This window comes from Hemitrygon akajei, chromosome 3 (genome assembly GCF_048418815.1).
Source record: "Hemitrygon akajei chromosome 3, sHemAka1.3, whole genome shotgun sequence".
NCBI lineage: Eukaryota > Metazoa > Chordata > Chondrichthyes > Myliobatiformes > Dasyatidae > Hemitrygon > Hemitrygon akajei.
Window position 1 is genome coordinate 16,836,740 of NC_133126.1, and position 26,793 is coordinate 16,863,532.

At 40.7% G+C, this 26,793-nt stretch overlaps 1 protein-coding gene across 1 annotated transcript in view; it reads left to right on the forward strand.

Moving 5' to 3' along the window:
- Positions 1–26,793, forward strand: part of LOC140724740 (latent-transforming growth factor beta-binding protein 2-like) — a 411,525-nt gene that overhangs the window by 121,079 nt on the left and 263,653 nt on the right. Inside the window, exon 5 of the mRNA XM_073039256.1 lies at positions 5,973–6,143. Within this exon, the coding sequence (XP_072895357.1) occupies positions 5,973–6,143 (171 nt within the window). The remainder of the gene's footprint in view (positions 1–5,972; positions 6,144–26,793) is intronic.

Consider the following 26,793-nt stretch of genomic DNA (forward strand, 5'->3'; position numbering starts at 1 on the left):
GGTGCTTATAAATGCATGATTTAACTGAACAAGCTTTAGGAAAGTTCAGCAGAGGCACAGGCCCTTCAGCCACAACGTTCTGGTGAATCAAGTAAGTTAGTAATCAACTGGCTAACTAAACTGATCTCTTCTGCCTACATAATCAATACTTCCTTTCATTTTCCTCACATTCATGTGCCCATTTAAATGTCTTTTAAAAGCTGCTAATGTTTCTGCATCTACCACCATCCCAGGTAGCACATTCTTGGCAGCCACTACTCCCTCTCTAAAAAAGCTTACCTTAACATCTCCTTTGCTTTTACCCCCTCTCACCTTAAATGTATGCCCTCTGCTATTAAACATTTCAACCCTTGGAAAAATATATTGTCTATCTATGCTTCTCATGATCTTATAAACCTCTATCAGATATCCCTTCAGCCTACTGCACTCCAAAAAACAACCCCAATTTGTCCATCCTCTTATTACACCTCAAACCTCTTCTGCACCCTTTTCAAAGCCTCAACATCCTTCCTATAATGGGGTGATTAGAACTATATGCAGTACTCCAGATGCGGCTTAACTAGAGTTTTATAAGGCTGCAACATAACTTCCTGACTATTGAACTAATAAAGGAAAGCATGCCACATACCTTTGTAAGCATATTATCAACCTGTGCAGCCATTCTCAAGGAGCTATGAAATTGGACCCCCAGATCCCTCTGCTCATCAAAACTTCTAAGGATCTTTAACAGTTTACTGTCTCTTTGCATTTGACCAACCAAGGTGTAACACTTCACATTTGGTAGGTTTAAACTCCATCTATCATTCCTCTGCCCATATCGGCAGCTGATCTATATCCCATTGTATTCTTTGCCAGTCTTCTACATTATCAACATGACCAATCTTCATTTCATCTGCAAACTTATTAAGCCACCCATCTCCATTTTCCTCCAGGTCATCTATGTACATGACAAACAACAGAGGTCCCAGTACAGAACCCTGTGGAACACCACAGAGCTCCAGCTAGATTAAGTCCTTTCAATTACTACCCTCCGTATTCTATGGGCTAGCAAGTTCTGAATCCATTCAGCCAATTCATCATGGATCCCATGCATCATAATCTTCTGGATGAGCCTCCCATGAGGGACCTTGTCATATGCCTTACTAAAATAGATGTAGACAACATACCTAGCTCTATCTTCATCAATCACTCTCGTCACCTCATCAAAAACTCAAATCAAATTAGTAAGGCACAACTTGACTCACACAAAGCCATATGGGCAATGGTTTTCCAAATGGGCGATGGTTTTCCAAATGCTCATAATCCTATTCCTAAGAATTCTCTCCAGTAAATTCCCTATCATTGTTGTGAAACTCACTGGCCTATAGTTTCTAGGGTTATCGCTTGTTCCCTTCTTGAATAATGGGGCAACATTAGCTACTGAACAGTCTGGTGGAACCTTGCCTAGGGCCTCAGTACACTTAGCAATGATCTCTCCATCCTCCATGTCCTTTCCCTATGTGGAGTACTCATTAAGGACTTTGCCCACACCCTCCATATCCAAACAAATGTTCTCCTTCAGTGGTCAACTCTTTACAATCTATATTAATGATTTGGAGAAAGGGACTAAGTTCAACGTATTGAAGTTTGCTGATGACACAAAGATGGGAGGGAGTGTAATGAGTGCAGAGGACATTGAAACCCTGCAGGGGGACATAGATAGGCTGAGTGATTGGGCAGACATTTGGCAGATGAAATATAATACTGACAATTGTGAGGTCTTGCACTTTGGCAGGAAAAATAATAGAGCAAGTTATTATCTAAATGGAGAGAAACTGGAAAGTGCTTCTGTGCAAAGGGATCTGGGGGTCCTGGTGCAGGAAACACAAAAAGTTAGTATGCAAGTGCAGCAGGTGGTCAAGAAGGCCAATGGAATGCTGGCTTTTATTGCTAGGGGGATGGAGTATAAGAACAGGGAGGTCTTACTGCAGTTGTACCGGGTATTGGTGAGTCCACACCTGGAGTACTGCGTGCAGTTCTGGTGTCCATATTTAAGAAAGGACATACTGGCTCTCGAGGCAGTGCAGAGAAGGTTCACTAGGTTAATTCCGGGGATGGGTGGGTTGATGTATGATGAGAGGTTGAGTAGATTGGGACTCGACTCATTGGAGTTCCGAAGAATGAGAGGCGATCTTATTGAAACATATAAGATTGTGAAGGGGCTTGATCGGGTGGATGCGGGGAGAATGTTCCCAATGATGGGTGTAACTAGGACTAGGGGACATAATCTTAAAATAAGGGGATGCCGTTCCAGGACTGAGATGCGGAGAAATTTCTCCACTCAGAGGGTAGTGGGGCTGTGGAATTTACTGCCCCAGAGAGCTGTGGAAGCTACTACACTCAATAAATTCAAAACGGAGATAGACGTTTTCCTGGATAAAAATGGCATTAGGGGATACGGTGAGTGAGCAGGTAAGTGGACATGAGGCTAGGTTTAGATCAGCCATGTGATCTCCTGGACCAGTTTTCGATAGCCTGGATGGGTTGGAGAGGAATTTTCCAGATTTTTTCTCCTCAATTGGCAACTCGGTTTTTTTTCCCCGGGTGATCACATGGGTTTGGGCGGGATGAATAATAAAATAAAATGGGCGGCATGGTGTCCTGTTGGTTGACACTGTTGCCTTGTGGGATTCGGTGAAAACTAGAGTTAAGATTGGATCAGCCATGATCTTGTTGAATGGCGGAGCAGGCTTGAGGGGCTGATTGGCCTACTCCTGCTCCTATCTCTTATGTTCTTATGTTCTTATGTCCTACCCTCTCTCTAGTTACCCTCTTCCTCTTGATGTATGTATAGAATGTCTTGGAATTCTCTTATCACCATATAACAATTACAGCACGGTAACAGGCCATCTTGGCCCTTCTAGTCCATGCCGAATGCTTACTCTCACCTAATCCCACTGACCCGCACTCAGCCCATTACCCTCCATTCCTTTACTGTCCATATACCTATCCAATTTTGCTTTAAATGACAATACTGAACCTGCCTCTACCACTTCTACTGGAAGCTCATTCCACACAGCTACCAGTTTCTGAGTAAAGAAATGCCCCCTCATGTTACCCTTAAACTTTTGCCCCCTAAGTCTCAACTCATGTCCTCTTTTTTGAATCTCCCCTACTCTCAATGGAAAAAGCCTATCCACATCAACTCTATCTATCCCCCTCATAATTTTAAATACCTCTATCAAGTCCCCCCTCAACCTTCTACTCTCCAAAGAATAAAGACCTAACTTGTTCAATCTTTCCCTGTAACTTAGGTGCTGAAACCCAGGTAACATTCTAGTAAATCTTCTCTGTACTCTCTCTATTTTGTTGACATCTTTCCTATAATTCGGTGACCAGCACTGTACACAATACTCCAAATTTGGCTTTACCAATGCCTTGTACAATTTTAACATTACATCCCAACTCCTATACTCAATGCTCTGATTAATAAAGGCCAACATACCAAAAGCTTTCTTCACCACCCTATCCACATGAGATTCCACCTTCAGGGAACTATGCACCATTATTCCTAGATCACTCTGTTCTACTGCATTCTTCAATGCCATACCATTTACCATGTATGTCCTATTTTGATTATTCCTACCAAAATGTAGCACCTCACACTTATCAGCATTAAACTCCATCTGCCATCGCTCAGCCCACTCTTCTAACTGGCCTAAATCTCTCTGCAAACTTTGAAAACCTACTTCATTTACCACAACGCCACCTACCTTAGTATCATCTGCATACTTACTAATCCAATTTACCACCCCATCATCCAGATCATTAATGTATATGACAAACAACATTGGACCCAGTACAGATCCCTGAGACACACCACTAGTCACCGGCCTCCAACCTGACAAACAGTTATCCATCACTGCTCTCTGGCATCTCCCATCCAGCCACTGTTGAATCCATTTTACTACTTCAATACTAATACCTTACGATTGAACCTTCCTAACTAACCTTCTGTGCGGAATCTTGTCAAAGGCCTTACTGAAGTCCATATAGACAACATCCACTGCTTTACCATCGTCAACTTTCTTCATAACCTCTTCAAAAAATTTAATAAGATTTGTCAAACATGACCTTCCATGCACAAATCCATGTTGACTGTTCCTAATCAGACCCTGTCTATCCAGATAATTATATATACCATCTCTAAGAATACTTTCCATTAATTTACCCACCATTGACGTCAAACTTACAGGCCTATAATTGCTAGGTTTGTTCTTAGTACCCTTTTTAAACAATGGAGCCACATAAGCAATGTGCCAATCCTCCGGCACCATCCCTGTTTCTAATGACATTTGAAATATTTCTGTCAGAGCCCCTGCTATTTCTACACTAACCTCCCTCAAGGTCCTAGGGAATACCCTGTTAGGGAGATTTATCCACTTTTATATTCCTTAAAAGCGCCAGTACTTCCTCCTCTTTAATCGTCATAGTTTCCATAACTTCCCTTTTTGTTTCCCTTACCTTACACAATTCAATATCCTTCTCCTTAGTGAATACCGAAGAAAAGAAATTGTTCAAAATCTCCCCCATCTCTTTTGGCTCCACACATAGCTGTCCACTCTGATTCTCTAAGGGACCAACTTTATCCCTCACTATCCTTTTGCTTAATATAACTGCAGAAACCCTTTGGATTTATTTTCACCTTACTTGCCAAAGCAACCTCGTATCTTCTTTTAGCTTTTCTAATTTCTTTCTTAAGATTCTTCTTACGTTCTTTATATTCCTCAAGCACCTCATTTACTCTGTGCTGCTTATATTTATTGTAGATATCTCTCTTTTTCCTAACCAAGTTTCCAATATCCCTTGAAAACCATGGCTCTCTCAGACTTTTAACCTTTCCTTTCAACCTAACAGGAACATAAAGATTCTGTACCCTCAAAATTTCACCTTTAAATGACTGCCATTTCTCTATTACATCCTCCCATAAAACAAATCGTCCCAATCCACTCCTTCTAAATCCTTTCACATCGCCTCAAAGTTAGCCTTTCTCCAATCAAAAATTTCAACCCTGGGTCTAGTCCTATCCTTCTCCATAATTATATTGAAACTAATTTAATTTAATCCTACTTGCCAAGGAATTTTCGTAGCTGCTCCTGGCTTTCCTAATTCCCTTGGTGACATTATTATTATAAATATGAAAATGCTTTGGCCATCTATAAACTGTTGATTAATATATTATCTCTGAAATTTATTTTGATTACTAAGAAGATAATTGAAATGCATGGTTTAATATCAATGTTCGATCTGTTTGAAATTAAATTATACATGCAAAAAATATCATTATCAAATACATGTGTCTGAATGTAAACTAAAAATCGATTGGCAGTGGTAAGGTCAAGTGTGCATTTTACTTGGATCCAATTTGTGAACAGCTAGACAGTGTGAAGATTATTTTTGTTCTTTATATATTAGTCATATTGGATACGATTTGAATTTTGAGAGCTTCAATTATGTAGCCTTTTTATGTTCATATTATGTACAATATGAACATTATCAATTTTCTGCTGTTTTGGTGACTTTTTTGTTCGGTACAATGTTAACATTCATCATTCCACATATCATCATACTTGACACCATATCTAATGTCTACTTTGTTCCATGGCAAATATTTTTGCACACTATATAATTTTCTGTTTTCATATGGCATTAAAACTGCCTGTAAGGAGTTTTCACGTTCTCTCCATCGCTGTGTGGATTTCCTTTGGGTGTTCCGGTTTCCTCCCACAGTCCACAGACATACTGGTTGGTAGGTTAATTAGTCATTGTAAATTGTCCCATGATTAGGCTAGCATTAAATTGGTGATTGCTGTGCAGCATGGCTCGAAGGGCCAGAAAGGCCTACTGCATGCTGTATCTCAATAAATAAATCACTTTGACAAGCTTTTCAAGTTTATATTTTGCTTATCTTCTGAACTTGTTATATCTTGCAGGAGCAAATCTGACAGTTAATGTAGGAACAATAAAAATAGTCTTCACACCGACAATTTGCAAACGCCAGTGCAGAAATGGAAAGTGTACCAACAATTGTAAGAAAGGTGATCCGACCACCCTTTACAGTGAAAATGGTTATGGTCCTGTGTCCAAATCTGGCTTTCGAATCTGTAAGTAAATATATGGTTACTGATTTTGTAAAATATAAAAGTCTTAATTTATTTATAGCTATATTCAGAATTGTAAATTACTGGCAAGTAACCAATTGCAATAGGTGGTAATTCAGTTGATCTGGCAGAATAATTTGTAACTTCAGACTAAAATGCTACAATGTTTGATCGGACAGTTAAGGGCAGTTAAAGGCAAAATTAATTTGGTCAGACATTAGACTCTTATCAAAAGCTCTTTTGTAAGACGAGGTATTTTGAGATTTGGGTCTCATTTGCTCATTACCAACAAGAGGAATCATCCTTTGCTTGAAGCCTTCCAGCAAGAAGAGAAGGTTAAGATGGAAGAACAAGAGGGAGAGGAGGAGGATGTTGGTAGTGTGACAAAGAAATAGCCTCTCTTGATGCAATCTCTTGGTGTATCTTGTTGACTGTAGATCTTTTTGAAGACCTCACTCCACTGGCTTTATTCCAATGTATGGCTTTTGTCTTCAATAATCAAAGTCCCATGATGAGAAGTTGTTGCATAACGAAAGTGTTATACTTCAATGGACTTAGACTAGTACTCACCTTTGTAATCTGTAATCACTGTCCACAGTACAGTAAAAGCTGCAAATAGATTGTGCTATGTTCATCAATATATTCTGAAAGATCTTCAGGCCATATTATTCACAAGACATGGAAAGAAGCTTTTCAACCCACCAAATCTACAATATAGACAAATACTACCCTCTCCATATGCCAAACAATCACCCCCACCTGACCTACACTTGCCAATCTACTAGTGGCAATTTATAATAAACAATTAACCTAGCAAACCACATATCTTTGAAATGTGGGAGGAAACCACAGAACTGAAGGAAGCACAGAGTGCTATTCGGGGTGGGGAATAAGAACCCACGCATTCCCTGAAAGAGCATGCAAGTTCTTTACAGTAAACTTCAATGGTCAAAATTGAATCTGGGTCACCAGGGCTATGTGGCAGCAGCTCTACCAACTCTACTGTATAGTAATATTCTATACACTGCTACTCTAATATACTTTAAAAGAATTCCATTTTGTCAGCCATACATTTATAATATTTCTGACTTTATGAAGGTCTCAGTCCAGGTAGTTTAAGAGATAGATGATGTGCCCTTGCAGTAGGTGGTGTTGATAGTGTTATCAGATAGCACTTACTCACAAATAGCCTACTCATTAATTCTCAGTTTAAATTTTTCAAGAACTACAATTCCAGTTTTCCTTAATGGATGTAGTTTAAATATAAACAAAGGAGGTGAACTCCAGAAGTGAGGTGAGAGTGAGTGCCCAAAGTATCAAGATGGCATTTGACTAAGTGTTACATCAAAGCACTTTGGTGGGATTAAACTTACTGGGAATCAAGGGGAAAATACTCAATGGCTAGAGTTACATCTTGCATAAAAGAAGATGTATGTAGTTTCTGGAGATCAGTTATCCCAGCCCCAAGACATTGCTGTAAAAGTTTTTCAGCTCAGTGTCCTAACCTCATTCAGCAGCTTCAACAATGAACCTTCTTCCATCATAATTTCAGAAGTGAGTAAGCTTGCAGATGATTTCACAATGCTCATTTCCATTTGCAACTCATCAGAAAATGAAGCATGTATGTAGTAAGAATGAGACCTCATTCAGGTCTATACCTCATTTGACATTTTGATAACTGTCATACAAAATATGTGTCACACCACTGCTGAAACTCCAACAATGGAGAATGTAACCAACCCCTGGTCATTAAATGCCATTATCATTATTGTATATCTGCCTCTCGCTATTTGGTGGTCACTAGTATCCAGAAACTTAACTGGTTCAGACACATAAATATAATAGCTAAAAAGAAAGTGAAAGTTGTCATATTGTGTCATGAAGTCACTTGGCACAGAACCTGGTCCTTGACCCACTATGTTCAGCTGACTGTTGCACCCATCTATATTAATCCCATTTACTCATATCAGGTACACAAGTCTTAAAATCTTTAGTTAGGTTACATATTATAATGCAGGGATAGGAAGGTAGGCTCTGCTGCTAAAGAATGGCCTCAAATCAGTGGAAAGATATAACATAGGAGCGGAAGATTTTGAATCCTTGTGGATTGAGATAAGAAACTGCAAGGGTAAAGGACCCTGATGGCAGTTATATTCAGGCATCCCAACAGTAGCTGGGGTATGGACCACAGATTACAGCAGGAAATAGAAAAGGTGTGTCTAAAGAGCAAAGTTATGATAGTCATGGGAGATCATAACATGCAGGTAAATTAGGAAAATCAAGTTGACAGTGGATCTCCAAAGGATGAATTTGTTGAGTGCCTATAAGATGGTTTTTTTTAGACCAGTTTGTCATTGAGCTAGGGGATAAGCTATCCTGGATAGGTGTTATGTAATGAATTAAAGGAGATCAGGGAGCTTAAGGTAAATGAACCCTTGGGAGCCTGTGATCACAATATGATTAAGTTCAACTTGAAATTTGATAGGAAGAAAGTAAAGTCTGACATAGCAGTATTTCAGTGGAGTAAAGAAAATTACAGTGGTATGAGAGAGGAGTTGGCCAAAGTAAATTGGAAGGAGCTGCTGGCAGGGATGACAGCAGAGCAGCAATGGTGCAAATTTCTGGTAAAAATGAGGAGGGTGCAGGATGGATGTATTCCAAAAAATGAAGAAATCCTCAAGTGGTAAAATAGTACAACAGTGGCTGACAAGGGAAGTCAAAGCTAATGTAAAAACAAAAGAGAGGGCATACAACAAAGCAAAAATTAGCGGGAAGATGGAGGATTGGGAAGCTTTTAAAAACCTACTGAGAACAACTAAAAAGTCATTAGAAGGGATAAGATGAAATATGAAAGCAAGCTAGCAAACAATATCAAAGTGGATAGTAAAAGCTTTTTCAAGTATGTAAAGCTAAGAGGTGAGAGAGGATATAGGGCTGCTAGAAAATGAGGCTGGAGAAATAATAATGGGGATGGCAGATGAACTAAATGAGTATTTTGCATCGGTTTTCACTGTGGAAGACACAGTGTGACTTCAGTGTGTGCCTGATGTTGTAGTGTGTGAAGGAAGAGAAGTGAGTGCAGTTCCTATTACAAGGGAGAAGATGCTCAAAAAGCTGAAAGACCAAAGGGTACACAAGTCACCTGGACCAGATGAATTTCACCCTAGTGTTCAACAATTATACCAGTGCCTAAAAAGAATAATGTGGGCTGCTTTAATAACTATCACCCCATAGCACTCACATCGACAGTGATTAAATGTTTTGAGAGGTTGGTTATGACTAGGCTGAACTCCTGCCTCAGCAGGAGCCTGGACCCATTGCAATTTGTCTATTGCCACAATAGATCACGGCAATCTCAATGGCTCTCCACACTGCTTTAGACCACCTGGACAATACAAACATCTACATCAGGATGCTGTTCATTGACTATAACTCAGGATTTAATACCATCATTCCCACAATCCTGATTGAGAAGTTGCAGTACTTGGGCCTCTGTACTTCACTCTGCAGTTGGATCCTTTACTTCCTAACTGGAAGACCACAGTCTGTGCTGATTGGTGATAACATATCCTCCTCGGCGACTATCAACACTGGGGCACCTCAGGGGTGTGTGCTTAGCTCACTGCTCTATTCTCTATAAATACATGGCTGTGTGGCTAGGCGTAGCTCAAATACCGTCTACAAATTTGCTGACGATACAACCATTGTTGGTAGAATCTCAGGTGGTGACGAGAGGGCGTCCAGGAGTGAGATATGCCAACTGGTGGAATGCTGCCGCAGCAACAGCCTAACACTCAATGTCAGTAAAACAAAAGAGCTGATTGTGGACTTCAGGAAGGGCAAGACGAAGGAACACATACCAATCCTCATAGAGGGATCAGAAGTGGAAAGAGTAAGCAGCTTCAAGTTCCTCAGTGTCAAGATCTCTGAGGATCTAACCTGGTCCCAACATATCGATGTAGTTATAAAGAAGGCAAGTCAGCAGCTATACTTTATTAGGAGTTTGAAGAGATTTGGCATGTCAACGAATGCATTCAAAAACTTCTATATTTGTACTGTGGAGAGCATTCTGACAGACTGCATCACTATCTGGTATGGAGGGGCTACTGCACAGGACCGAAAGAAGCTGCAGAAGGTTGTAAATCTAGTCAGCTCCATCTTGGGCACTAGCCTACAAAGTACCTAGGACATCTTTAGGGAGCGGTGTCTCAAAAGGGCAGTGCCCAAATTAAGGACCTCTTGCACCCAGGGCATGCCCTTTTCTCACTGTTACCATCAGGTAGGAGATACAGAGGCCTGAAGGCACATGCTCAGTGATTCAGGAACAGCTTCTTCCCCTCTTGCCATCGGATTCCTAAATGGACATTGAAGCTTTGGACAGTACCTCACTTTAAAAAAAAATACAGTATTTGTTTTTGCACATTTTTAAAAAATCTGTTCGATGTATGTAATTGATTTACTTGTTAATGTATTATTATGTTTTATTTATTATTACTATTATTTTTCTATTTCTGTTAGATTATGTATTGCATTGAACCGCTGCTGCTAAGTTAACAAATTTCACGTCACATGCCGGTGATAATAAACCTGATTCTGATTCTGAATGAAGTAGCTTTAGAGATTGTGGTGGGATTAGAAGTGATCTTTTAAAAATCATTGGACTCTAGCATGGTGCCAAAGGACTGGAAAATTGAAAATGTCACTCCATTCTTTAAGAGAGGAGGAAGGCAGCTGAAAGGAAATAATAGACCAGTTAGCTGACCTCAGTGGTTGGGATGATGTTGGAGTCAATTGTTGAAGATGAGGTTGTGGAGTACTTGGTGACATAGGACAAGATAGGACAAAAGTCAACATGGTTTCCTTAAGGGAAAATCTTGTTGACAAACCTGTTGGAATTCTTTGAGGAGATTATAAGTAGGATAGATAAAGGGGATGCAGTGGATGTTGTATATTTGGACTTTCAGAAGGCCTTTGACAAGGTGCCACACATGAGGCTGCTTACCAAGTTAAGAGCCCATGGTATAACAGGAAATTTACTTACATGGTTAGAGCATTGGCTAATTGGTAGGAGGCAGTCAGTGGGAATAAAAGGATCCTCAGCTGGTTGGCTGTCAGTGACTAGTGGTGTTCTGCAGGGTTTGTTGTTGGGACTGCTTCTTGTTATGCTGTATATCAATGATTTAGATGATAAAATAAATTACTTCGTTGCCTAGGTTGCAGATAATACAAAGATTGGTGGAGGGGCAGGTAGTGTTGAGAAAACAGGTAGGATGCAGAAGGACTCAGACAGATTAAGAGAATGAGGAAGAAAGTGGCAAATGGAATACAATGTTGAAAAATGCATGATCATGCACTTTGGTGTAGAAATAAATCTGCAGAATATTTTCTAAATGGGGAGAAAATCCAAAAATGTGAGTTGCAGAGGGTCTTGGGAGTCGTCGTGCGGAACACTCTAAAGGTTAACTTGCAGGTTGAGTAGGTGGTGAGGAAGGCAAATGCAATATTAGCATTCCACTTCAAGAGGTCTAGAATACAAGAGCAGGGACATGATGCTGAACCTTTATAAGGCACCAGTGAAGCCTCACCTTGAGTATTGTGAACAGTTTTGTGTCCCTCATCTTAGAAAAGATGTGCTGGCATTGGAGAGGGTCCAGAGGCGGTTCACCAGGATGATTCTGGGAATCAAAGGGTTATCATACAAGGAACATTTGATGGCTCTGGTTCTGTACTCGCAGGAATTTAGAAGGATGAGGGTATCTCATTGAAACCTTCTGAATGTTGAAAGGCCTAAACAGAGTAGATGTGGAAAGGATGTTTCCCATGGTGGGAGAGTCTAGGACAAGAGGGCACAGCTTCAGGATAGAGGAGAGCCTATTTAAAACAGATGTGGAGAAATTGCTTTCGCCAGATGGTGGTGAATTTGTAGAATTTGTTACCATAGGCAGCTGTGGAGGCTAGGTCATTGGATGTATTTAAGGCAGAGCTTGATAGATTATTGACTGGATATGGCATCAAGGAGTACAGGGAGATGGCTGGAGAATGGGCTTGAGGAGGGGAGAAAAGGCTCAGCCATGATTGAATGGTGGAGCAGAGTTGATGGGCCAAATGGCCTAATTCTGCTCCTATGTCTTAGGTTCTTATAACCTTTTAAGCTCTTGGAGTGGAAGTAGATCATTGAGCACGTTGAGTCTGCTTCACTTTTAGCCCCTAGCTCTGTTCCTCGTTCAGCCAGTCTTCATGATGCCCACGACATTGTACTACTGTAGAATTTCAACCTGCACTGTAAATTAATTTATATTGTTTCATATCTTGCACATATTCAATCCACCATTTTAGTCCTTTATGTACTGTATAAACGGTATACTTACTATTGAGGGGAATGGCCACAGGGGTGCTCTGCGCTAACTGCCTCTTCACGTTTTCATTTCTCTTGACAGTCACTCAGCTACTCGCCTCCTGCAGCTTAGGGGTGACTACTTCCCTGTAGCTCTGATTATTTCCTCACTGTTGCATACAAGCCAGAGGTCATTCAGCTGCTGCTCCAGATCCCTAACACAGTCTTCAAGGAGCTGCAGCTGGATGCACTTCATGCAGACGTAGTTCCCTGGGAAGTTGTTGGTCTCCCAGAACTCCAACATCTGGCATGAAGAACACACAACGACCATTTACTGCATTAGGTACAGTAAGAGAGAAAAAAGGAACCTTAACAGAAACTTATCCTCTTTTGAGCCAAAGTCTCCTTTGAGCCAATGCCTGAAGCTCCTGCTCTCAGCACAGGCCTGCTTCCATCAGCTGCCAACCCAACAATGGAAACCCCGTTTGCCCCTTTGATACTTTTAAACAAGCATCGCCGACCTGCGAGAAGATTTGTCTCTGTAGCCTTCTCCTGCCACTGATTGGGCTGCCAGAATGAACCCAAATCCCCGTGAAGCACTCCTTTTAAACAAGCATCACTGACCTGCAAAAAATCTCATTGTTGCGGCCTGTTCTTGCCCCTTATTGGGCTGCCGAATAGAGGTAGTTGACTTTGTTGGCACTATCTTTGTGACAAATATCTACATGACCTCTTTGCACTTTGTTAGAAGTTTGAGTAGTGATGGGAAAAGTTATTATAGAGTGCCACAAAGAATGCAGCTTCAAAGTAGATTTAATGAAGTACTTACAGTACTGTGCAAAAGCTTGGATGCCTAGACTTTTGCACCATACCTGTGAATGTTGAAAGTGCAGCAGAGAATGAGTTTGTTAATCTGGCTGGAGCAAATGATTTTGGGTATGATGTGTGTGGAATACCACTGGAGGAGTGTAGGACAGGTGGCAGAGTGGTGGGTGGTAGCGTGGGTGGAGACACACCTAGCCCTGAGACACCAGGCGAGGATGATCAGGGTGAGGTCAAATGCTGCTCTTCACTTTCTAGCAACACACACAAATTGCTGGAGGAACTCAGCAGGCCAGGCAGCATTTGTGGAAAAGAGTACAGTTGATGTTTTGAGCCGAGACCCTTCGTCAGGACTGCTGAATTAAAAAGATGATGAGTCAGAGTAAGAAAGTGGGGAGAGGGGAGGAAGAACCCAAGGCGATAGGTGAAACTGGGTGGGGGGAGAGGGGTGAAGTAAAGAGCTGGGAAATTGATTGGTGAAAGAGCTATAGGGCTGGAGCAGGGGAAATCTGATAGGAGAGGGCAGAAGGCCATGGAAGAAAGAAAAGGGGAAGGAGCATCAGTGGGAGGTGATGGGTAGATAAGGAGATAAGGCGAGAGAGTGGAATGGTGAAGGGGGTGGGGCTTTACTAGAAGCTCGAGAAATCGATGTTCAAGCCATCAGGCTGGAGGCTACCCAGTCGGAAAATCAAGGTGTTGCTTCTCCAACCTCCAACTGCGGCCGCATTGCGACAGTAGAGGAGGCTACAGGAGGACATGCCAGAGTGGAAATGGGAAGTGGAATTAAAACGGGTGGCCACTGGGAGTTGCCGCTTTTTCTGGCAGTGAGAGAGCAGATGCTTAGCAAAGCGGTCTCCCAATCCGTGTCAGGTCTCACCGATATACAAGAGCAGGAGCACTGGATACAAGAGATGACCCCAACAGACTCACTGGTGAAGTGTCGCCTCACCTGGAAGGGACTGTTTAGGCCCCGAATATAGTGAGGGAGGAAGTATAGGTGCAGGTATTAGTGGAGAAGAACAAATGAACAAGAGAGCAATCCCTGTGGAAAGCAGAAAGTGGAGGGGGGTGGGGGGAAAATGTGTTTTGTGGCACTTGATCCCACTGGAGATGGTGGACGTTGTGGAGAATTATGCGATTGCATGCAGAGGTTGATGGGGTTGTAGGTGAGGACAAGAGGAACCCTATTCCTGGTGAGGTTGGGGTGAGGGCAGACATTTATGAAATGGAAGGGATGTGGTGGAGGAAGCTAAGCCCCTTTCTTTGAAGGAGGAGAATGTTTCCTTAGTTCTCAAATGAAACACCTCATCCTGAGAGCAGATGCAGCAGAGATGGAGGAACTAAGAGAAGGCAATGACGTTTTTACAGGTATCAGGGTAGGAGGAGGCATAGTCCAGGTACCTGTGAGAATCAGTGGATTTATAATGGACATCAGCAAATAAGCTGTCTCTAGAGAGAGAGGGAGACAGAGCTCTTCATATTATGCCTAGGTAGTCTACAATCCATCAGTGTGACCATTGAATTCTCCAGTTTCAGGTAGCTTGCACATCCTGAGTCTTAATGTGATGCTGAGGCTTTTTAAGTCACTGGTGAGGCCTCACCTTGAGTATTGTGAATAGTTTTGGGCCTCTAATCTTAGAAAAGATGTGCTGGCATTGGAGAGGTCCAGAGGAGGTTCACGAGGATGATACCAGGAATGAAAGGGTTATCACCTGAGGAACGTTTGATGGCTCTGGGTCTGTAATTGCTGGAATTCAAAAGGATGAGGGGAAATCTCATTGAAACTTTTCGAATATTGAAAAGCCTAGACAGAGCAGATGTGGAAAGGATGCTTCCCATGGTGGGAGAGGCTAGGACAAGAGGGCACAGCCTCAGGATTGAGGGGTGTCCATTCAAAACAGAGATGTGGAGAAATTTCTTTAGTCAAAGGGTGATGAATTTGAGAAATTTGTTGCCACATGCAGCTGTGGACACCAGGTTGTTGGATGTATTTAAGGCAGAGATTGACATCAAAGGTTATGGGGAGAAGGCTGGGAACTGGGGTTGAGGAGGAGATAGAAAAAAAAGGATCAGCCATGATTGAATGGCAGAGCAGATTTGATGGGCCAGATGGCCTAATTCTGCTCCTATGTCTTATGGTCTATATCCTCTATTTGTTTTTCTCTCCTCTTTATCCATCCAGGTCCCTTTGCATAACCCATATAACCCATTCTTTGCGATTCGCCCCCCCCCCCCAACTCCCTTTCAACCAGTTTCCTTCTCTCTCCCATCGGGTTGTATCTGTCTATCTCCTATATGTTCGTCATGCTCAGTGCCCAACTGCCTCCTCTCTGTCTACCCACCGTCGTTACATCAACCCAGATTCTTACTAGATCTTGCCTCTCCCATCTACTTCATTTTATTATATTTCCCTGTATTTCTATTGAGCTTCAACATTTTATGAAATTATTCCAGAGCTTTGACTTGGAGATTAATATAAAATGGGAACTTTGGAGTATTGACCACTTTGATCTGTATTCTTTATAATAGTGGAATTACAATTTTTCCCTCTTTTTGGAAATTGCTTTTGGATTTCACAACATGCACTTTGGCACAGATAGCTTACGAAAATGTTTTACAATAATTTTGGGAGAAACAATACCATATAATTTAATTTCTTGGCACACCAGTATAGTCTGTATTATTTTTCAACACTGCATTATCATTTCATTTCCTTGTGGAATTTTATGTTGTAATTTCAGACATCTTTTTCTGGTTTGCCAGGTTGTTTTAAGCATTAGATGCTAGACGGCTAGAAGTTCATTGTGTCTGAAAGTTAGAGTAATGGAGTGCTATTAAAGTTTTAAGTATCACTGAAGTTACATCCCTAATGTTATAAACCCGTCTTGGGGTGGGAGTCAAGAATGACTGGTGCAATATATTCTTGGCAGATCACTTTATTAATTGTGCAAACTGAAAATGTGAACAAGTTTAGTTAACTGCTTCAGAATTATGGTGTTGAAGAACATTCACAAATTATTTGTTTGAACATATTTCTTAATGGCTCAGCTTAGCCCTTTGTAACATTAATTTTAAGTGACAAACTATCATAGTTTGCATATACACTCAGTGGCCACTTTATTAGGCACACTTGTATGTTAATACACTTAACTAATCAGCCAATCATGAGGCAGAAACTCAATGAATAAAATCATGCAGACATGGTCAAGAGGTTCAGTTGTTGTTCAGATTAAAAATGTGTTCTAAGTGACTTTGTGAAATGATTGCTGTGTCAGTTGGGTTGTTTTTCATATCTCAGCGAACTGCTGATCTAGGATTTTCATGCACACTACTCTCTAGTGTTCATAGAGAATGGTCTGAAAACCAAAACACCAATTGAGTAGCAGTTCTCTGGGTGAATACACCTTGTCAATGAGGGAGGTTAAAGGAGAAAGGCCCAATTGGTTCAAGCTGACTTTTTAAACAAAAGAACATCTCTGAGCACAGAACACTTCGAACCTTGAAGTGGATGAGCTGCAGCAGCAGAAGACCAAACACATACTCAGTTATATATGTTTTATGTAAATGTTGCAAAATAATTCAGTTAGCAATGAGAAGAAGCTCCTTATATAAATAAAAAGGAAATAACATGATAGTTCTTACTCCAGAAATCCAAGTGAGGTATCTAAGAACACAAGAAATAGGAGGAGGAGTAGGCCATCTGGCCCATCGAGCCTGCTCTGCCATTCAATAAGATCGTGGTTGATCTGGCCATGGATGCATCTCCACCTACCTGCCTTTTCCCCATCTCCCTTAATTCTCCTGCTACGCAAAAATCTATTCAACCTTTTCAAATATATTTACTGTGGTAGCCTCCACTGCTTCATTGGGCAGAGAATTCCAAAGATTCACAACTCTGAGAAAAGCAGTTCCTCCTCATCTCCATCCTAATTCTACTCCCCCAAATCTTGAGGTTATGTCCCCCAGTTTTAGTCTCACCTACCAGTGGAAACAACTTCTCTGCCTCTATCTTATCTATCCCTAGAATTATGATGTTGTAGCCATTACTGAAACTTGTTTGCAGGAGGGGCAGGAATGGCAGCTCAATATTCTGGTGTTCGGTTGCTTTAGACATGACAGAGCAGGGGGGATTAAAGGAGCAGGGGTGGTATCACTAGTCAGGGAAAATGTTATAGTAATGCTTCCTCAGGTTGACTGGAGGACCCGATGGTAAGCTGTTATGGGTGGAACGGAAAAATAAGAAACATATGACCACATTAATGGGGCTATATTACAGATCTCCCAACAATACTAGGGAATTAGAGGAACTAGATGGGATAGTGTTTGTCAAATGTGTGTAGGGAAGTTCCTTTCATCAGTATGTAGAAGTCCCAATGAGAGGGTACATGATACTGGATCTGCTTTTAGGGAATGAGACAGGGCAGTGACAGAAGTTTGTGAGGGGGAACACTTTGCATCCTGTGACCATAATGCCACTAGTTTCAAAATAAATATGCAAGGAGATAGGTCTGCTCCGCATGTTGAGATTCGAACTTGGAGAAAGGCCAATTTTGCTGGTATCAGAAATGAACTGCCAAGTGCAGATTGAAATAGGCTGTTGTTTGGTAAAGGTGTACTTGGATAGTGGAGGACTTCAAAAATAAAATTGAGAGTACAAAGCTTATATGTGCCTGTCAGAATAAAAGCTAAATATAACAAGATATTAAGGTCCTGACAACAAGTGTAGGCTTGGTTCCTCCTACATGCCAAAGAAGTTCAGGTTAGTAGGTTAATTAGCCAATATTATTTACATGTAGCATGTTGGTGAGTGGCAAAATAGAGTTGAACAGAATGTGGTGAAAATAAAATGGGATTAATGTGGGATGAGTATAAATGGATGGTTGATAGTTGGTGTGGACTCAGTCTGAAGGACCTGTTGTATCACTCTATTTAATGGAATCCAGATGCTGTGCCCTTTAATTAATATATTGTTTTGGGTTGTGTGAAGTCCTAGCAAGGCCAGCATTTATTACCCATCCGTATTTCCACAGAGATGGTAAAGATAATCTACTTTACAACTTCCTTGTTTCACATTTACCTTCTGGCTTGGGTTATTCCAGCATGGGATATTCCAGTGTGAGGTATGGAATTCCACAATTTAAATCCAACTTAATGATAGAATAACTAAACACTTCAAAATGAAAACTTAGAAATGGACATGTCATGTTATTCTCAAGCACCTACTGAATTTGTACGTTTTGATATTCAAAATCTGAGTTTGAGAGGGTGATAGCTGAGTCACTTGGGCAAAAAGCTAATAGGGCCTCTGTGAGGGTGAATAAGTATGCTTTATAATCCTGTTTTCCTATACTTTATATCCTATATTCACTCATCTCAGATTGTTAGATTTTTTGGATGATAATTAAATTGTTTTGTTATGTTTTTATTTTTTGAATGATTTTCCAAATTATGGGGAGGATGTGGATGTTTGGTTGGAGGCATGGATAGGCATAGAGGCAAGAAAGATGGAGAATGGTATGCAAGCACAGAGAATGGGGGGAGAAAAAAGATTGGGAACTAAGAAAGTTGGGGAGAGAGCTAGCTGAAGGTTCAAGGGAGGTGATCCAGCATCAGATGGTCTTAATAGAGGAGAATATGTAGATATAGTATCTTTGGATTTCCAGATTACATTTGTTAAAGTGCCATAATAACAATAATAAAAGTAAATACTATATTGATCCTGAGTGGAAAGTTCTTTCATTACAGCTGCAATGTCTAAAAACACACTTAACAGTGTGCATGCTTAACTAATATTTTGTCAGGATGGTGAGTGACTTGAAGGGGGATTTCCAAGTGGTGGTGTTCCCAGGTATCTGCTGTTCTCATCCTTCTAGATGGTAGTAGACGTGGGTCTGGAAGGTGCTGCCTTAGGAACTTTGGTGTGTTGTAGCAGAATAAGTACAGAATAATAATACACACAATAATAATTTCTCAATAATGTGCAATAATAATTTACCAAATAATAGAAGCTGGTGCGTAAGATATAAAAACAAAAGAAATCATGTTACTGGGGAAGTGTGTTACCTAGAATTAAAGAGTAGTTGTTACATATACGAGAGAGATTGAATAAACAGATCTTTTTCAGGCTAGATGGATGTCATAGTGGAGTGCCTCAGATCCTCAATTATTTGTGATTTATGTTAATTGCCTGGAGAAGGGGGGCAGAGTGGAAGGTATTCAAGTTTGCCATTGATGGGAAAATAGATGGGGGGGGGGTGTATGTGAAGGAAAATATTGGATTCAGCAACAGAACATTGATAGGTTGAATGAGTGGGTGAAATTTGACAAGTGGAGTTAAAAGTATGAAAGTAATGCACATTGGTAAGAGGAACTTAACAGAAGACAATTATTAAGATGAAAAGTGAAGTACAGAGCATCTTGGCATTCTTGTGCAGAAATTGTAATAGTATAGCAGGTCACTACAACAATTGATTGGGAAGGCATATGGCACATTAGTCTTTATTGCAAGAATATTGGGAAACAGCTGGTTCCTTGTGCACTACACAGATTAGCCCCTTCTTATATAAGTAAAAATACACAAAGTAATCCACTACTCTAATCCCTGAGATGAAAGGCTTGTGCTATCATGAACAGCTAAAAAAAAATAAGTTGATGGTTTTTTGGAGTGCAGAAAAGAAACTGATGAGTGGCCTTATTGAAACATACAAGACCCTGACAGTATATATTGGTTAGTTTCCATCAATTGGAGAATCTTGGAGGGATGGATGTATTTAGAACATTAAGAGATGGCCATTTAAAACTGAGGTGCACAAGAACCTCTTTCAAAAATCATTGGAGTCTGGCATGGTGCCAGAGGACTGGAACATTGCAAATGTCACTCTACTCTTAAGAAAGGAGGAAGGCTGCAGAAAAGAAATTATAGACCTCAGTGGTTGGGAAGATGTTGGAGTCAATTGTTACAGATGAGGTTATCGAGTACTTGGTGACAAAGAACAAGCTAGGACAAAGTCAGCATGGTTTCCTTAAGGAAAAATCTTGTTGATGAACCTGTTGGAATTCTCTGAGGAGATTATAAGTAGGATAGATAAAGGGGATGCAGTGGATGTTGTATATTTGGACTTTCAGAAGGCCTTTGACAAGGTGCCACACATGAGGCTGCTTACCAAGTTAAGAGCCTATGGTGTAACAGGAAATTTACTTACATGGTTAGAGCATTGGCTGATTGGTAGGAGGCAGTCAGTGGGAATAAAAGGATCCTCAGCTGGTTGGCTGCCAGTGACTAGTGGTGTTCTGCAGGGTTTGTTGTTGGGACTGTTTATGTTATGCTGTATGTCAATGATTTAGATGATAAAATAGATTACTTCATTGCCTAGGTTGCAGATGATACAAAGATTGGTGGAGGGACAGGAAGTGTTGAGGAAACAGGTAGGATGCAGAAGGACTTAGACAGATTAAGAGAATGAGGAAGAAAGTGGCAAATGGAATACAATGTTGGAAAATGCATGATCATGCACTTTGGTGTAGAAATAAATCTGCAGAATATTTTCTAAATGTGGAGAAAATCCAAAAAACGTGAGTTGCAGAGGGTCTTGGGAGTCATCATGCAGAACACTCTAAAGGTTAACTTGCAGGTTGAGTAGGTGGTGAGGAAGGCAAATGCAATATTAGCATTCCATTTCAAGAGGTCTAGAATACAAGAGCAGGGACATGATGCTGAGCCTTTATAAGACACCGGTGAGGCCTCACCTTGAGTATTGTGAACAGTTTTGTGTCCCTCATCTTAGAAAAGATGTGTTGGTATTGGAGAGGGTTCAGAGGCAGTTCACAAGGATGATTCTTGGAATAAAAGGGTTACCATACAAAGAACATTTGATGGCTGTGGTTCTGTACTTGCAGGAGTTTAGAAGGATGAGGGTGGATTTCATTGAAACCTTTTCAATGTTGAAAGGCCTAGACAGGTTAAATGTGGAAAGGATGTTTCCCATGGTGAGAGAGTCTAGGACAAGAGGGCACAGCCTCAAGATAGAAGGGCGCCCTTTTAAAACAGATATGCAGAGAAATTTCTTTAGCCAGAGGGTGGTGAATTTGTGGAATTTGTTGCCACGTGCAGCTGTGGAAGGCAGGTTGTTGGATATATTTAAGGCCGAGATTGATAGGATCTTGATTGGACACTGTATCACAGGTTTTTGGGGAGAAGGCCAGGAAATTCGATTTAGGAGAGAAAAAAAAGATCAGCCATGATTGAATGGCATTGTAGACTCGATGGGCCAGTTGGCCTAATTCTGCTCCTATGTGATATGGTCTTATGGTCTCTTGCAGAAGGTAATACATCTTGAATTCACTATCCCAAAGACTTGTAGAGGCTAGATCATTGGAGATACTTAAGTAGATAAAATTTTGAAAGAAAACAGATTTAGGGTTGCATGATAGATGAAGCATGGAGCAGATCAAACATTGTCATATTGTTGATGTGGCAGGATTGAAGGTTCAGGCTGCCTACTCCTACCTTATATTCTTATATTCAAGAATATAGGGTCTAGATGGGGCAGGAGTATAGGGAAATAATCTGTTGGGTGAAGGCAGGAGGAATACTTGTGGTGGTGGGTGTTGAAATGTGGAGACATTTGAATTTCCATATAAATAATTGTTAATCATTTTTGCTAATTTACTTCCTAAAATATCTTAATACTGAACTGCTTTTTAATATTAGATTTCTGAGGTGCATGCAGATGGCTCACAATCAACCTCCATCTCATGGATGATAAATATCTTTCATTCCCATCTTGCAAATGATTATAAAAACAGATTAATGATTTCTGGTATTATTTAAATTTTAAAAATAATTTAAAATCTACTTTCATATGTTAAACATGCACTGCATATGCTAGTTTCACACTGGACCACGAGGAGAGGTGGCAGTGTGAAATGTCAGGAGGATGTTATGAGAATGCAGGGTGACTTGAACAGGTTGGGTGAGTGGGCAAATGTATGGCAGATGCAGTTTAATGTGGATAAATGTGAGGTTATCCACTTTGGTGGCAAAAACAGGAAGGCAGATTACTATCTAAATGGAGTCAAGTTAGGAAAAGGGGAAGTACAATGAGATCTGGGTGTTCTTGCACATCAGTCAATGAAAGCAAGCAAGCAGGTACAGCAGGCAGTGAAGAAAGCTAATGGCACGCTGGCTTTTATAACAAGAGGAATTGAGTATAGGAGTAAAGAGGTCCTTCTGCAGCTGTACAGGGCCCTGGTGAGACCTAACCTGGAGTATTGTGAGCAGTTTTGGTCTCCAAATTTGAGGAAGGACATTCTTGCTATTGAGGGAGTGCAGCGTAGGTTCACAAGGTTAATTTCCGGAATGGCGGGACAGTCATATGTTGAAAGATTGGAGTGACTGGGCTTGTATACTCTGGAATTTAGAAGGATGAGAGGGGACCTGATTGAAACGTATAAGATTATTAAGGGATTGGACACACTGGAGGCAGCAAGCATGTTCCCGCTGATGGGTGAGTCCAGAACTAGAGGCCACAGTTTAAGAATAAGGGGTAGACCATTTAGAACAGAGATGCGGAAAAACTTTTTCACCAAGAGTGTGGTGGATATGTGGAATGCTCTGCCCCAGAAGGCAGTAGAGGTCAAGTCTCTGGATGCATTCAAGAGAGAGTTAGATAGAGCTCTTATAGATAGGGGGGGGGGGTCAAGGGATATGTGGAGAGGGCAGGAACGGGGTACTGATTGTGTATGATCAGCCATGATCACAGTGAATGGCGGTGCTGGCTAGAAGGGCTGAATGGCCTACTCCTGCACCTGCTGTCTATTGTCTATTGAGAGTATTTAACTGGGACCACTAATTTAGAGTAGGTTAAAGGATAAACTTATTTCAAAATTTGACTAAGGGATTTTAAGTCAGAAGATAAACTTTGGATTTTAATGGTGCAGGTTATAAATCTTCGTTTGGGAGCAGTAGCAAGACAAAAGAAGAAAAGATATGTGAAATCATTGATCAGCCACAATATAAAATAAAGCAGCTGAAGTTTGGGAGCTAATCACAAATTGGCACACCATCGGTATTTCTTATTTTAAAATAAGGATATCTCATTTCCTCACTGTCTTGGTGTTTATTTTTTTTACATTATCCATTGCTACTCACTATCCCCATTAAAATTTGAATTAAAATATTTCTGTCATTTTAAAATGTGTTAGAGATTCTATTTCTATTATGATTCACTGAGGCATTCCATGCCAAGATAATGCTCCATCTAGCTTCCTAGTTAGCAATTAATCTTTCCAAATTTAATTTCATAATTTCAGTCACCAATATCAAATTTGATGTCTTCATTATTTGAATAAGGAATTTTATTTTTTTTCTAGTCTATGACTAAAATTCAGTTCACTTATCTACAGCACATATCTTCTGCTGTCTAGCCCTGGTCTTGTTGTGGATTTTCCTTAAAACTGGATATATACCAAGACTGCTGCCTATTCACCTTAATAATATCAAGGTGACATATATGTTTAAAATTTAAAACATTAGAGAGAATTTTGCAATCATATTATTTTATAATACTTAAAAGTTGAAATCACAATGTTGTTATCCTGTGGAATTGACCAAGACATTTATATGTGGGTGTGACTACTATTTTTCTGCTGTTATTCACACATAATGATGTCATCTCTACCTTATGAAAAGAAAATGGAGAAGTTATATTTTATGTAAATTGTGCCCTTTGCTTCTTAACTCTTATGATTGTGGAAAGATGTACAAAATTAAAGTAAGTGTCTCCTTTCCCCTTGTTAGTTGCACTTTTGTACCTTTTCTTTCCACTTGCATTTTGGAAGACATTTGGAGTAAGAGTTTAGTATCAGTGGCAATTACGACTAAAATCAAGATTCAAGAATGTTCAGCCCTAGAATATATCCCTGCACTTCAAAAGAGAGCAAAGGTCATTCAGTTAGCATTGATCCTCAATAAAGCTTTTGGGTTTTAGCTGAACACTTGTAATTGTTATTGAAAGCACTGCTTTCAATACTATAAATCCACACAAACTCATTCCCAGACTCCGAGACCTGAGAGTCAACACCTCCCTCTGCTAGTGTTGGCGCTTGGCCAAGTGGTTAAGGCTTTGGGCTGGCGATTTGAAGGTCGCTAGTTTGAGCCTAAGCCGAGGCAGCATGCGTGTCCTTGAGCAAGGCACTTAACCACACACTGCTCCTGCACGTTTATAGCCCATTGGCGACAGCTGGTGCAGTATGGACAGGACAGGACAAGACAAGGCAAGTGGATCCTTGACTTCTTGACCAATAGACTGCAATCAGTAAGATTAGGTAGCAAAAACTCCACAATTATTCTCAACACTGGTGCGCCACTCGGTTGCATCCTCAACTCCCTACTCTACATCCTGTATACTCATGACTGCTCTAAGTGTGCAGATGATACCACCTTAGTGGGCTGTGTCTCAAATAATGATACGTTAGAATACAGGAAAGAGATAGAGAGCATAGTAACATGGTAATGTGACAACAATCTTTCCCCTCAATGTCAGCAAAACAAAAGAGCTGGTCTTTTGACTTTAGCAAGGGACAGTGCTCATGCTCCTTTCTACAGTACATCAACAATGCTGAGGTTGATAGGGTTGAGAGCTAAAGTTCTTAGGAATTAACATCAACAATAACCTATCCTGATCCAACCACATAGAAACCATGACCAAGAAAGCTTAGCAATGTCTCTACTTCTTCAGGAGGTCAAAGCGATTTAGCATGTTCTCATTGACCCTTACCAGTTTTTGTCAAAGCAATAAAGAAAGCATCCTATTCAGATGTCATAGTGTCATACAACACTACAGAACAAAAACAACTCCTTCAGCCCATTTAGTCCATGCTAAACTATTAATTTTCCTAGTCCCATTAATATGCACCTGGACCATAGCCCTCCATAACCCTCCCATTAATGTACTTACCCAAATTTCTCTTAAATGTTGAAATTGAACTCTCACTACCCTGAGTGAAGAAGTTCCTGCTCATATTCGCCTAACCCATGATCTCTAGTTCTAGACACCCAACTTCAGTGGAAAAGGCCTGCATGCATTTACCCTCAATTTTGTATACTGTACCTCTGTCAAATTAGCCCTCATTCTCCTATGCATCAGGGAATAAAGTCCTAATGTATTCAACCTTTCCCTACAACTCAGGCAGTCAAGTCCTGGCAACATCCTTGTAAATTTTCTCTGTAATCTTTCAATATTATTAATATATCTCCTGTAGGTAGTGACCAGAACTGCACAAAATACTCCAAATTAGGCCTCACCATTATTTGACGACTTTGGCTTCACATCTCAGCTCCTATACTCAGTACTTTAATTTATGAAGTCTAATGTGCCAAAAGCTCTGTTTAAGACCCAAACCATTTCTGATGCCACCTTCAAGGAATTATTGATTTGTACTTGCAAGTCCATCTGCTCTGCCACATTTCTCAGTGCCAAACTGCACGCCATGTAAAGCATACCCTGGTTTGTCCTCTCAAAGTGTAACACCTCACTTCTCTGCGTTAAATTCCATCTACCATTTCTCAGCCCATTTTTCCAGCTAGTCTAGATCCTTCTGTAAGCTTTGATAGCCTTGCTTGCTCTTCACTAGGCCCCAACCTTGCTGAAATCCACAAATTTGCTGATCCAGTTTGCTACATTATCATTCAGGTCAATATAGAAGACAAATAAGAATGGACCCAGCACACCTGTAGCACATCACTTGTACCAGGCCTTCAGTCAGAGAGAACCATCTGCTACCACTCTCTGGCCTCTCCTGCAAAACTAGTGTCTAATCCAATTTACTATCACATCCTGAATGCCAAGCGACTGAACCTTCTTGACCAACCTCCCACGTGTACCTTGTCAAAGGCCTTACTGAAGTCCTTGTAGACAATATCCATTGCCTTTCCTTTATCAACTTCCTTGGTAACTTCCTCGAAAAACTCCTAGGATTGGTTAGACACAACCTACCACACAAAACTATGTTATCTATTCCTAATCAGTACCCGAATATCCAAATGCTTATATATCTGGTCCCTTGGAATATCTTCCAATATCTTGTCCACTACTGATGTCAGACTCACTGACAGATTTTCCTGGCTTACTTTTTGAGCCTTTCTTAAACAGTGGATCTATCACTGCTTGATATGGTAACTGCTCTGTCTGTGGCTTCAAAAAAATGTAGAAAGTGTAGACACAGCTGTGCACATCTCAGCCTCTCCTACTAGTCTCTGTATATACCTCGTTGTCTCAGTAAATCAGCCAGCATGAACAAAGCACCACACACCCTAGACATTCTCTCTTCACCCCTCTCTCAACAGGCAGAGGATATAAAAGCCTGAAAATATGTATCACCAGGATAAAGGAGAGCTTCTACCCCATTGAGTGGTTCCTTTGACAAGATGGACTCTTCAACTCACAATCTACCTTATTGTATACATACATCTTATTGTCTACATGCACTGCACTTTCT